The following is a 14,125-nucleotide window of genomic DNA, read 5'->3' as shown; positions in this document are numbered from 1 at the left end:
GCGTCCCCGCCTGACCTCCCTGTGGCTGTCTATGGGAGGAGTCCAGCTCAAGGACCTTGGAAGTCGCATTGCCACTGGTGGGCCCCTCACCCCCGAAGCTGATGCCGTGGGTGCCCAGGGAACTGGGCTCAGAGCCCGTGGGAGACAGCCCCCCCAAGTACCGGCATTGCTTCCGGTGCAGACTCTGGCCTTTTAGCCTTTGGTCTCCCAACAACACTTGGTAAATGGGGCTCTCCTCCCAGTTCACGGACTCAGTATAGGCTGGGATACGTGATGAGGGGCTGCAGCAGACAGGATCTCTCCCATCCATTTCCTCCAGGGCTTGGTTTTTGATTGGTAACTGATCCTCTGGGTAGCTCTTTCCCTTTGCAGAGCGGAGAAGCCAGTGGTCCATTCAGATGCTGCAAGCATCGAAAAGAATTTGTTAGTTTTTTTCACAGTCTTAGGAAGCTCAGGCCCAGTAGGGCCTGGCTTCTCATGGGAGGCTGGGGCAGGCTTCCTTCCAGGCAGAGATTTCTCTCCCCACCCCGGCTAGAGCACTGTGATTTCCCCCGAGAAACTCCCGCAGAAGGCACATGACCCGGGCTGAGCACCGTCTGAATGACATTCAGGGTCAGAACTAGAAATGCAGAGCTCACGTGTGCCGCTCCCGGCTCTCGGCAAGGACTTCTCTTCCCCTTTCATTCTCCACTTTCTAATGACGCCAGGCAGTTCTACTTCTCCTTTCTCACCAGCCTGGTAGAGGCAGCAGAAGGCTGAGCCCAGGGTAAGTGCCAATGCTGATTTCAACTCCACACAGGGAAACTGAAGGGGGCAGATATGAAAAGATTACAACCTTGAATAGATCAAAACTTCCAGAGCTTTGACTATAGATGTCCCACCCACCAGGTTCTGTCTGTCCCAGTTCCCTTCCCATGACCAGGCTAGCTCCCTCAGTGTATGACCATTGACCCACACTCAAATGGCCCCAGGGCCCAGGCAGGCACTGTAAATACATGCAGTTCACCGGTCATAGGACAATTAGGAGTGGTGGGGAGTGTGGCAATGAGGAGTGAGTGCTTACTTGTCTAAAGTAGGCAGCTATATCTTGTTTCTGTCTCAAGCTGCCATGTGGGAATTCAGGCCCAGTGTTATTGTAACTTTCAATTTGTCAAAAAAAGCCCAAATTAAAATTTCTACATGAAATCTTTCAATTTCTAAAACACTCTGTAGACCAGGGGTCCCCAAACTATGGCCCGCGGGCCACATGTGGCCCCCTGAGGCCATTTATCCGGCTCCCGCCGCACTTCTAGAAGGGGCACCTCTTTCATTGGTGGTCAGTGAGAGAAGCCTAGTTCCCATGGAAATACTGGTCAGTTTGTTGATTTAAATTTACTTGTTCTTTATTTTAAATATTGTATTTGTTCCCGTTTTGTTTTTTTACTTTAAAAAAAGATATGTGCAGTGTGCATAAGGATTTGTCCATAGTTTTTTTTATAGTCCGGCCCTCCAACGGTCTGAGGGACAGTGAACTGACCCCCTGTGTAAAAAGTTTGGGGACCCCTGCTGTAGACCAAACAAAATATGGCTGTAGAACAAATTTATCCTTAAAATTTGCAAGGCCTGGGGCAAGAATATTGAGGTCATGTATCATATTTCTAAATGTTTACATGTTACAAATCAAAGTATATTAAATATGTTAAACAAAATATATTCTTTTCTGCTACCTTGATAAATATATCTTTACAACAACCTGGAAGGCAAGGTTTGAACTCAGAATTCTGAGGTGCTTCCCAACTTTGTATTAGCGCCGGGCAAAACATCCCTCAGACTACAGCCTATCCTCTTCTTGTCCCTCCTCTTGCTCTTTTTCATGTTGGTAAGTGCACTAGTCTGCAAGACAGGGTCCCATGCATATCCCTCCTGCATAGACAGCCATCCCTGGGCCAGCCCTCGAGTCCAGGGGCTCACATCCCGGTGGTCTGGTCTACCCCAGAGAAGGAGAAGAGGGCAACAGCTCCTGGAAGCCAGCTCAGGGCCACTCAGCCAGGGGCTGCTGCTGTCCTGGGTGTGGGAGTCAATGGTCTAAAGGAGACAGAGGCTTTGAGTGGGCATGGAGCCTTGGTCCTAAGGACTCCTTGCCGTGGGTGAAGGGGTATATAGCAGGAAGAGGGCCAGTGCTGGCCTCTGTAACGGGGCACCTCTTTTGCCCAGTTTGAGAGTGGCATTGCAGAGGTCTGCCAGTCTGTGACCCTGATCTAGGTCAACGCTGCCTCTCCGGAAAGCCCAGGCTCCGTGCAGCAAGAAACGGTACATGACAGCGTCATGGTTATCTGTCGCCTTGACCTGAGGGATTCTGGGGAATGTTTGTCTCCCCACTTTCCGTCCTTGGTGTTTACCTCTTACCAGCAGTGCTATTCCCTGAGTTAATGTCAAAGCAAATTTACCAGAAAGCCAGGTTTTCAGTCTTCAGGTTGAGAAGTGTGGGTGGGGAGAGAAAGGGAGTCAAAGCCAACTCAAAGGTCATGGGGGTGCCATCTACTGGACCCAAACTTACCAGCAGTGTTTATTAATACCTCCAGCCAATGCCCCAGTTGTGACTGTGGCTTTACAGGAAAGGCTTTACACCCAGCTGGCTCACCCCACTTCTTTCGGGGACAGACAGGCTGTGTCTCACTCTCTGCTGCGCTGGCCTCCTTCTCCCTCGTGTGTTTCAGCACCCCCCAAAGCTGCTCAGGAATTCCAAGGGGCGGGAAGGAACTAAGACCAACACTAAGGTAGTAAAAGTTTAATCATTTTGCTCTGGCCGGGTAGCTCAATTGGTTAGAGCTTCGTCCCCATACGCCAAGGTTGCAGGTTCATTTCCTGGTCAGGGCGTATACTGGAATCAACCAATAAATCAACCAAAAATAAAACAACAAAGTGATGTGTTTTTTTTTTCTCTCTCTCTCTCCCTTCTTCTCTATCTAAAATAAAAATTTTAAATCATTTTTAAAAGATTTAGTCATCTTTTATCTCTGTCAGAGGGGACTGGCACTTTAAGAGGCACCTTGGGACAGCGATGCCTGGCCCGAAGGAACGAGTGCCCAGTAGCATTTTAGGCTTTGTAGCAAGTGTGTAAAGGAGATCGTTCATGGAATTCTTGCCATGTGGCTGATCGGCTACAGCACTGGCCTAGAGTGGGTTCCAGGTGAATGGGAGATGGGGGTGGGAAGGAAATAATGACATATCTGTCCTAAAAATCATGTTTTTAAACTGCTTAGTATGTGATTTGAGTTTATCTACTGCCAGGAATATAGAATAAAAACGTCATCTTGGTTTAAAGAATCTACCAGCAAGAAGAGAAATTAGGGAGCTCTCTCTCTGGGGGGATTCCCTAGGGAAACTGGCATAGATAAATTTCACTGCTGCCTTGGAGATTTGTCTGGCTTCTTCTGGTAGATTCCTTGTGAGAGACTTCTGAGCTTGTCATTGTACCTAGAAACCAAAGGTAAGAGCAGTGGCAGAGACTGACAATAGACCTCTCAAAGCCATTCTCTCCTTTTTCTCTCACTACCAAATCCTCACTTTGTCTAGGACGGCAATGTGCCCAGCGATACAGATGACCACAGATTACATTTCTCAGACTCCTTTGCAGCTAGGGATGACCATGAGACAATGGCCAGTGAGATATAAGCAGAAATTGCTGGGTAGGGCTTATGGGAAAACTCTTTAAAAGGTGGGGCCATCTCATTTGGCACATGCCTTTCTCCTTTCTGGCTGGAAAGCAGGTGTGATGTCGGAGGTGGGGCAACCATCCTAGGAACATGAGCCAACCATGTGCATGTACAAAGGAGGAAAAGAGATGCTGGGTCCCTGGTAGTGCTGCAGATACGTGATGGGACAAGCTGGGGAAGGCCTGCCTCTGAGTGTCTTTAAGTGAAAGTGGAAAAGAGTTGATTTGGTTAAGCTACTATGGATTGCCCTATCGAGTGCTGCTTACCTAATTCTGCTAATTTGGAAGCCACGAGAACAAACAACTGAACAGGGAATTTATTCCCCCAAACTCAGTGGTTCTCAACTGGGAGTGACTTTGTTCCTCAATCTGGCAATGTTGGGAGATATTTTTTGTTATTACAACTTGGGAGACAGGTGTACTGGCATTTAGTGGGTAGTAAGTGACACAGGACGCAGCCAAACATCCTACAGTGCGCAGGTGCGCCTCCACAAGGAATTACCCAGCCCCAGGGGTCAGTAGTGCGGAGGGTGAGAAGCTCACAGCCAGCCCTAGTGTTTCCAGAGCACGAGAGCTGGACCGACTGACCTCCCCCTGCACCCTTGCCCATCCTTCCCCTCTTGGAAACAGCATTATATCCTGGCCATGCTGGAAAAATTATGTCCTTGACCATATTCTGTGCTTTCCTTTCACTAAGACTTTGCTCATGTGCTGTTTCCTCTGCCTAGAACCCCTCCGTTATCTTTTCCGAGGTTCTTTGGGTGGGGCCCAGGACTCTTCAATTTTAATAAGATTTCCTGGTGTATCTGACATAAGTAGCATGAAGTGATTCTAATCTAAGTGGCAGGAGATGCATAACTCCATTATGCACATTTGTTTCTTAAAATTCTACCCACTTCTCTCTCTCTCTCTTTTAAATTTATTGATTTTAGAGAGAGAAGGGAAAGAGAGAGGTAAGGAGAGGAGAGAGAGCACGAGAGAGAGAAATTTTTGATTTGTTGTTCCACTTACGTATGCATTCATGGTTGATTATTTTATATATATATGTGTGTGTGTGTGTGTGTGTGTGTGTGTGTGTGTGTGTGTGTGTATATATATGTATATATATATATATATATATATACATATATATATATATATAAATTATTTAAGTGAGAGGAGAGGATGGGAGATAGAGAGACAAACTCCTGCATGTGCCCCAACTGGAATCCACCCATATCTGGGGCTGTGCTCACAACAGATCTATTTTTAGCACCTGAGGCGGAGGCTCCACTGAGCTATCCTCAGTGCCTGGGGCCAATGCTCTCAACTCAATCCAGCCATGGCTGTGGGAGGAGAAGAGAGAGAAGAGGGAGAGGGAAGGGAGGAAAGCAGATGGTTGTTTTTCCTGCATGTCCTGGCCAGGAATCAAACCTGGGACTTCCACAATGCTGCATTGAGGCTCTACCACTGGGCCAACCAGCCAGAGCCCATTGGTTGATTCTTATATGTGCCCTCACCAGAAATTGAACCTGCAACCTTTGCATATGGGGATGATTCTCCAACCAATAGAACCATCTGGCCAGCATGAAATTCTACCATTTTTCAAAATGCAATTCAATCACCACAGATGCAGGATGACTTTAGGTGTACTTGCATAAAAATTATTTAATTTATTCAATAGTTGGTATACATTTACTACAATAAGCTTGGGGGTTTTCCACTTATTATAAAATAATGTAAGTGGAGCCACTTTAAAATGGAGCCAGAGCTGCCATGCCAGAGGAATAGCCTGGCACATCTTATACTCAAATCTATGAGATATTAAAACAGGACAAAATAATCTTTGAACAGAACCTATGCAACATTGTGTCCCAAAACACTGTTTGCAAAGATAACAAGGAAGCAGATATTCTGGCTTTCCAGCCTGATGACGACTGGACTGAAAGTTAAAAACATTGTTTGGAATAAACATCACTATAGTATGTTATCAGCACCAATAGAAATGCCTTTCTTTTATTGCTGTCATTGTTCCCCTTCCCTTTCTCATAAATATCCATTGCTTTTGTTTCCTAATTGGAACATTACTTGGGCTTCTGCCTGAATCAATGATTCCTAAATAGCTATTCTTATTGATCTCGAATGCTGTTTTGGCCTCTCATTTGAAAAGGCTTTTATTTTCAGATTAACAAGTAATACATATGTTCCTTTACAAATACATTTACTTTCATTAAAAAGTGATTTAAAGAAACATACTAAAAACTACAGTCATTTAGGAAAAACCACTCTTGTTAACATACCCAGTGTGTACGTATTTGCTCTGTTTTTCATATTGCTGCTTTTTTTTTTTTTTTTTTTGGTTTTCATAATGCTTAATTTAATACATTTATCCATTAAATAGCCAGTTTGAACATTTAAATATTGTCACTTCACTGGTTGACATTGGGTCCTGGCCTAGATCCCCTTTGCCAAACCAGGGCACCCATTTCCCTTACTTAATGGCCCCCAGCTGTCCTTTCTCTGGAGCACTGTCCTCAGCACAGCGGGAGACCTAGCACCTGGGAGGTTGCCCTTGCCCCTCGGCTGGTACCTGATCAAGCCAGTGGTATGCAAGCCCAGCCCCTTCCCTCAAGGTGGGTCCCAGGTGCATTATGTGCTCCAGGACTTCTCTGTGACCAGACTAAAGCTGGTCTCCAGCCAGGGACACCTCCTTGCCCAGCCTTTCTTTTCTCTGCCCTGTCCAGCTGTCTTGCTTCTCTTCTAGAAAAGAGCACGCCCCAGACAAACCACTAAAGAACTGGGTTCTGTTCTAGGGCAATGTTTTTCAACCACCACTTCATAGAGCATCAGGGTGGTTAACTCTCTCACAGACTGGCACGACCTTTCTGGTGGACTGGTGGTTGAAAACTACTGATTTAGAGCACACTGCTGGAATCTGGGTTTTTTTAATTTTTTTGTTTTTTCCAGGTTATCTTGTCATTTAGTTCTGTTGCATACCCATCACCCAAAGAGAGATCGTCCTCCGTCACCCTCTATCCAGTTTTCCCTGTACCCCTCCCCCTCCCCCTCTCCGTCCTTCCCTCCCCCCACCCCCCATAACCACCCCACTCCTGTCCATGTCTCTTAGTCTCGCTTTTATGTCTCACCAATGTATGGAATCCTGCAGTTCTTGTTTTTTTCTGATTCACTTATTTCACTCCGCATAATGTTATCAAGATTCCACCATTCTGCTGTAAGTGATCCGATGTCATCATCTCTTCTAGCAGAATAGTATACCATGGTGTATATGTGCCCCATCTTCTTTATCCAGTCTTCTATTTTTTTTACAGTGATTAAAAGCCTTTAAGCAAACTCTTGGCCAATAAAGCAAGAAACCATAAAAGAGCAGTATCCTTAACATGTTCACCGAGTCCAAGTTGGCCCCATCACCATGCCAAATCCTTGAAAAATGCAACCCAACCACAGTTCAGTCTGTTAGGAGCTGTCACAGGGAACAGGAGTCCAGGAAAAGTCCACATCCAGGAAAAGTCTGCATGGCACTGGAATTGTTGTCACCATTCTATACTTTGCAGCTCATGTCCAAGTCCCAATGACCACTGCTTCTAGCTGGGAATGGTTCAGGTAGACTGGAAAAGCCATTGCTTTTTTTTTTTTTAATATTTTTCTGAGGTTGGAAACGGGGAGGCAGTCAGACAAACTCCCACATGCGCCTGACCGGGATCCACCTGGCATGCCCACCAGAGGTGATGCTCTGCGCCCATCTGGGGCGTCGCTCTGTTGCAACCAGAGCCATTCTAGCGCCTGAGGCAGAGGCCATGGAGCCATCCTCGGCTCCTGGGCCAACTTTGCTCCAATGGAGCCTCGGCTGCGGGAGGGGAAGAGAGAGACAGAGAGGAAGGAGAGGGGGAGGGGTGGAGAAGCAGATAGGCGCTTCTCCTGTGTGCCCTGGCTGGGAATTGAACCCGGGACTCCTGCACACCAGGCCGACGCTCTACCACTGAGCCAACCGGCCAGGGCCCATGTTGCTGCTTTTTAATGTGCACAGAAGACAAGGAAGAAGAGGGTAAAAGAGAGGAATAAAATTTCTGTGTTGGCTCAAACCCAAGATCAGTTATAGCTTTGTTTAAAAATGCATATATCACCTGACCAGGCAGTGGTGCAGTGGATAGAGCATCGGACTGGGATGCGGAGGACCCAGGTTTGAGCCCAGCTTGAGTGCGGGCTCATCTGGTTTGAGTAAAACCTCATCAGCTTGGACCCAAGGTCTCTGGCTCAAGCAAGTGGTTACTCAGTCTGCTGAAGGCCCCCGGTCAAGGCATATATGAGATAGCAATCAATGAACAACTAAGGTGTTGCAATGCAAAACAAAAAACTAATGATTGATGCTTCTCATCTCTCCGTTCCTCTGTCTGTCCCTGTCTATCCCTCTCTCTGACTCTCTCTCTGTCTCTGTAAAAAAAATAAAATAAATAAATAAAACTATTTTAAAAAATGCATATATCTAGGCCCTCGGCAGTAGAGCATTGACCTGGCATGTGGAAGTCCCGGGTTCGATTCCCAGCAGGGCACACAGGAGAAGCGCCCATCTGCTTCTCCACCCTTCCCCCTCTCCTTTCCCTCTGTCTTTCTCTCTCTCTCCCACAGCTGAAGCTCCACTGGAGCAAAGTTGGTCCAGGTGCTGAGGATGGCTCTATGACTTCCACCTCAGGCACTAGAATGGCTCTGGTTACAGTGGAGTAACGCCCCAGATGGGCCGAGCATCACCCCCTGGTGGTCATGCTGGGTGAATACCAGTCAGGCACATGCAAGAGTCTGTCTGTCTACCTCCCCCTGCTTCTCACTTTGGAAAAATACCAAAAAAAAAGAAAAAAAGAAATAAAGAAAGGAAGGAAGGAACAAGGAAGGAAGGAAGGAAGGAAGGAAAGAAGGAAGGAAGGAAGGAAAAGGAAAAAAAGCATATATCTAGCCTCCCCTATGGTGGTGCACTGGTTAAAGCATCAATGTGGAACACTGAGGTCACTGGTTTGAAACCCTGGGCTTGCTGGGTCAAGGCACATACAGGAAGCAACTACGAATTGATGCTTCCTGTTCCCCCAACCCCCACTTCTCTCTCTCCTCTCTCTAAAATGAATAAATATTTTTAAATGACTATATCTAGGTTTTTAAAGCTTAGCAACTGTAGGGTAAATACTAAAGTTTGAAAGCCCAGGAGCATCCCTGGAATTTCCCCTTTTGCTTTCTTTAGGGGTCATCCAGGCTTGAAGTGTGAAAACATCATATCTCATTTCCCTACCTTGTGGCATTTTAAGATACTGACACTAAACTTTCCAAACCATCTTGGTGTGCAGTCCTAGACATAGGTCCCCATTCCTGGAGATCAACAATTCATAGGTGTGCATTGGAGCAGTGACATTAGCTAGAAAGTCACATCAGCACCGGTTCCTGCCCCCATCTCCATTAGAACATCTTCTCTAAGGGAAGTCAGCCTCATTCACATCAAATGCTTGTCAACTGCTTTCTGGCATATGGCACATAGCACAGGGGAAAAAAGGAGAACGGAAGGGAGGGAGGGAGGGAGGGAGGGAGGGAGGAAGGAAGGAAGGAAGGAAGGAAGGAAGGAAGGAAGGAAGGAAGGAAGGAAGGAAGGAAGGAAGGGGGAGGGAGGGAGGGAGGGAGGGAGGAAGGAAGGGGGAGGGAGGGAGGGAGGGAGGGAGGAAGAGAGGGGGGACTTCTTATACTAGGCTTGTCTACTTCAGGTTAAAATTTATCTATGGCTCCCTCAGAAGTCTGTGACCCACTGTTTATCCCTGGGTGGTACCAGCCCCAAATCCTGAAGAACCAAGGCTGACTGGGTGGATCTGGTGACTCTAGAAAGTTTAAAGTACTATTAGGATGGGGATCTAGTTCTGTCTGGGCTTAACCCCTGTGGCTAAAGACAAGGTGTCACTGAACTGTGACTCAGAACTGGGATAGTGATGATTAAAAGGGTCGGTTTGCACCACCCAGAATCCATCCCTCCTGCTTTTGATAAAGCATCCTAATTTTCTTTTCAAGAATTGACTCTGCCTGACCAGGCGGTGGCGCAGTGGATAGAGCGTAGGACTGGGATGCGGAGGACCCAGGTTCGAGACCCTGAGGTCACCAGCTTGAGCGCAAACTCATCTGGTTTGACCAGCTTTGACCCAAGGTCGCTGGCTCAAGGGGTTACTCCGTCTGCTGAAGGCCCGCAGTCAAGGCACATATGAGAAAGCAATCAATGAACAACTAAGGTGTTGCAACACGCAATGAAAAACTAATGATTGATGCTTCTCATCTGTCCATTCCTGTCTGTCTGTCCCTATCTATCCCTCTCTCTGTCTCTGTAAAAAAAAAAAAAAAAAGAATTGAATCTTTCTCATCTGTAGAGCTGTCAATCAGGCACCTTGCCTTATGTGGCCAATGTATAATCATGTGACTCAGGCTGAGCCAATCAGACTCTTTCCTGGGAATTTGACTTGAGTATGAGATAGGGGTATGTGGTGAGACAGCTGCCATCAGTAACAGTTACAGAAACTGTCAAGAGGATAGTAAGACCCACTCACCCACCAGACTTATGGCTTAAAACTGGCAGAGACCAGTTTAATGCAACAGGTGACTAATTTCACCTCACAATAACCCCTAGCCTCATTTTTTCATTGTAACACATTAGCTAGCTAAAAGACACACTCCTGGCTGCCTGATCAGAAATAGAAAGCCCATATAAGGACACAAAATGGCCAACAGAGCTTCTCTGAGAAGTCTCCACCCCTTTCCCAGGAAGATCCTGAATATTCCCCTCCCTTATTGAATACCCTACCACTCAATTAAATGAACCTTGATCAAAGAAGCAAATTTTGCTAAAAGGGGCCCTGGCCGGTTGGCTCAGCGGTAGAGCATCGGCCTGGCGTGAGGGGGACCTGGGCTCGATTCCCGGCCAGGGCACATAGGAGAAGCGCCCATTTGCTTCTCCATCCCCCCCTTCCTCTCTGTCTCTCCCTTCCCCTCCCGCAGCCAAGGCTCCATTGGAGCAAAGATGGCCAGGGCACTGGGGATGGCTCCCTCGCCTCTGCCCCAGGCGCTAGAGAGTGACGCCCCGGAAGGGCAGAGCTTCGCCCCTGGTGGGCGTGCCGGGTGGTTCCTGGTCGGGCGCATGCGAGAGTCTGTCTGACTGTCTCTCCCCGTTTCCAGCTTCAGAAAAATACAAGAAAAAAAAATTTTTTTTTGCTAAAAGGGGGCAGCTCTGTCTGTGGAGTAGCCCATTTTCTGTCTCACTGCTTCACTAATAAACTCACTTTCACTTTAAATTCTATGTTGCCTTGGTTTGGATGTTTTCCTGTGTGAAGCCAGGGACCCACAGTGGAGTCCCCAACCATCAGCAAGTCCCTGATCATCATTGAGTCCCGGAATTTAGAAATGCCTGCGTAAAGTAGAGAAAAAGGAAAGACCCCCAAAGTAATGGGAGCTCCACTCCAACGGTGAAGCCCTGCGTGGAGAATTCCTGCAGTAGAGAACTGCCCTGGTTCTTGCCTTTTTCTGAGCCTCTTCTCCAGCCTTCCTTTGACCCTGTGAGCCACACAATACCCTTCCAACAAATTCACTTCCTCACCCTGGCTGGATAACCAGTTGGCTAGAGCATCCTAACGATGTGCAAAATTTGCAGGTTTGATCCCCCACCAGGGCACATACAGAAACAGATCTACATTTCTCTCTCTCTCTCTCTCTCTCTCTCTCTGTCCCCCCTTTCTCTCTCTCTAAAATCAATAAATAAAATACAAATTTTTTTTAAAAATTCACTTTCTCCTTAAGTCGGTCAGAGTAAGCTTCTCTTAAGAAACTTAAAGCCCAGGAATGATGACTCACACCTGGATTTCCCAGGAAGGGGGGTTGAGGGACTACCGGGTCCTAATTCTCAGGGGCCGATGGGAGTTGATCGCTTGCTTTCTTACTTACTATTTTTCTTTTAAAAAATATATTTTTTAAATTTTATTTTATTTATTCATTTTTAGAGAGGAGAAAGAGACAGAGAGAGAGAAGGGGGAGGAGCTGGAAGCATCAACTCCCATATGTGCCTTGACCAGGCAAGCCCAGGGTTTCAAACCAGTGACCTCAGCATTTCCAGGTCGACGCTTTATCCACTGCACCACCACAGGTCAGGCCTTAAAAAATATTTTATTTATCAATTTCAGAGAGAGAGGTAGAGAAAGAGAGAGAGAAAGAGAGAAAAAGGGGTGGGAGAGGAGCAGGAAGTATCAACTCGCAGTAGTTGCTTCTTGTATGTGTGCCTTGACCAAGCAAACCTGCAGCTTCAAACGGGCAATACCAGCATTCCAGGTCAATGCTTTATCCACTGCGCCACCACAGGTCAGGCTAGACTGCTTTCTGAGAGGGTTCTGGGATACTCTGTGCCCCATCAGAAACTGGGCATTCAGCCAGCACCGCACCAGCCTCTGGCGTGCCTGCTGCCAGTAAAAAGCCCAGGTTCTATCTAATTTAAAACCCTCACTGGGAGCTGGGCACTCAGCCTCCATCCCCTTTTTTTTGGTGGAGCAATATTCGAAATTCATGCCAACCATTGGCCATCAGAATGGGCCTTGGAGCTGGAGCAGGGTCAAGGCATGCCCTGCCTCGAGGCACGGAGGGCCCTGGGGAGGAGGCTAGTGACCAGCCAGAACGCAAATACTTTAATTTTTTAACAACTGGTTCACCTTCAGGACTGTGAGTGCCCCTGAGGGAGGGGCTCTCTCCAGTGGGTGTCTTTCTGCTCCCCTCTCCCTCCGCTCCCCCATCTCTCCAGAGCGGGTCACTAACACACATTTGTAAACAAAAATGACAATCCCAGGGTAGAAGAAAGAAAATGAAGAGGGAGAGAAAGGTAGGAGGGGGGAAGGAAAGGGGAAAGTTGGGTCTGTTCTAGAAAAATCACACTTTGGACCTTCCCTCTGCCTTCCCACTTCCCACCCCAAAATTTATATCTAGTGCTCATTTTAAATGAGCATCAGGGGAACTCTTGGAAAAGGGAGAGGGGGAAAGTGCAAAATAGGGGTGACATCTGAAGGAGTAAGGGGACTAGGCTGTTTAATCTTCCTGCGGCCGCAGGGCTGATAGTGGCTGCCCTCTATCAAATCTTTACCTCATTATCTGTTCACTCTCTTATTAGAAACAGACTCAAAAGAGGTTGAACGGTTTGCTCGAGGTCACACCTCAGGGGTGGGACTCAAACTTGCCTTTGTTGCCTCCTAAACTGGAGCTAGGGTACCAAGCTCGCGGACATTCTTACTAAGCAGGTGGGAACAGCAGCCCTGAGTTGGTGCTGCCACCTAGTGACAAGACACAGAACTGTAGAGACAAACCTTTTCTCTTCTTCCTTCTGCCTCCCCCAGGCTCCCACTTCCCAGCTTAAGAGAGACCAAGACATTTCAAGATCTACCTCTGACAGCCAATCATTACATGTTTTGGCAAAAGAAGCTTGGACACAGAGAACTGATCTCAAGATGTAAGCTGGCACCCCATAGGGCTTCCTCATTGTATCCCAGAGCATAGCTCTGAAGAAATATTTGTTGAATAAATAAATGACCAGGGGGTGCACATCTCTGCAGGTCCAGGGATCAACTTGGTCTCTGTAGACAACCCCTGAAGACACTTTACTGTGAAGGTCAGGGTTGATCATCCCAGCCTCGGGTCAAGACTTTTCTGCCTCAGTGTGGGTCCTGCACAATCACTTTCATCGGGCACCTAGTATTTCCCCGGTACCATGTTATTAAGTAGCTTTCCTTGTATTATATACTTTCAACTGAGACCCAGATAGATCAACACAGCATGCCCAGTTCACAGAGCAGGGACCGGAGCCCAGACCCTCAGGCTCCAAGTGCCATGTTCTTCCTGCTCCGCCACTCTGCCCTGTCACCCAACTTCCCCCCAGCTCAACGCGCCCCATGAAACCTCGTTTCTATCAGCCTAGTCATCCAGATGTGATGACTCAAGAGCCTCTGTGGGGCAGACTGCCAGGGGAAGACGGGTCTGTGTCAGCACCGCGGCTTTCCTGACCTTTAAGGCTGCGAGGAGTTACCTCAACCTGAAACGTGTGGCTGCTGAGCGATTTCAGTCTCAGCCATAACAGGACACGGTAGCTGGGCAGAGACGCCAAAGCAATCCCCACTCCCCGCGCTTCCCACGGCTCATCCTGGGTCTTCTCCCAAATCCAAGGTCACCTGACATGTGAAAGCCAGTTTGCGCATGTGTGGTGGGCATGTCTACCAGACTGGGTCTGTCCGCAAGTCCAGGATGAAGTCCTAATGCTTTCAATCCTAGGTGCTTGTGAGTCCTTTGGTTTCTAAGCTGACACAGGCCCTTATTCCTATTTGCAACTCTCCTTTAGGAATCATCTCCCCTCCCCTGCTACATCTCTGGTACTTGCTCTACTGCCCAAATGACCCA

General features: G+C 47.6%; 1 protein-coding gene across 1 annotated transcript in view; it reads left to right on the top strand.

Moving 5' to 3' along the window:
* BATF (basic leucine zipper ATF-like transcription factor) overlaps positions 1–13,363 on the top strand; it is a 38,299-nt gene extending 24,936 nt beyond the window's left edge. Inside the window, exons 3-4 of the mRNA XM_066342373.1 lie at positions 13,072–13,184; positions 13,288–13,363. Coding sequence (XP_066198470.1) covers positions 13,072–13,184; positions 13,288–13,354 — 180 coding nt within the window. The 3' untranslated portion in view covers positions 13,355–13,363. The remainder of the gene's footprint in view (positions 1–13,071; positions 13,185–13,287) is intronic.
* Positions 13,364–14,125: the final 762 nt, after the last annotated feature.

This window comes from Saccopteryx leptura, chromosome 6 (genome assembly GCF_036850995.1).
Source record: "Saccopteryx leptura isolate mSacLep1 chromosome 6, mSacLep1_pri_phased_curated, whole genome shotgun sequence".
Classification (NCBI taxonomy): Eukaryota; Metazoa; Chordata; class Mammalia; order Chiroptera; family Emballonuridae; genus Saccopteryx; species Saccopteryx leptura.
The sequence above is the reverse complement of the archived record's forward strand: the minus strand, read 5'-3'. Positions and strand labels throughout refer to the sequence as shown.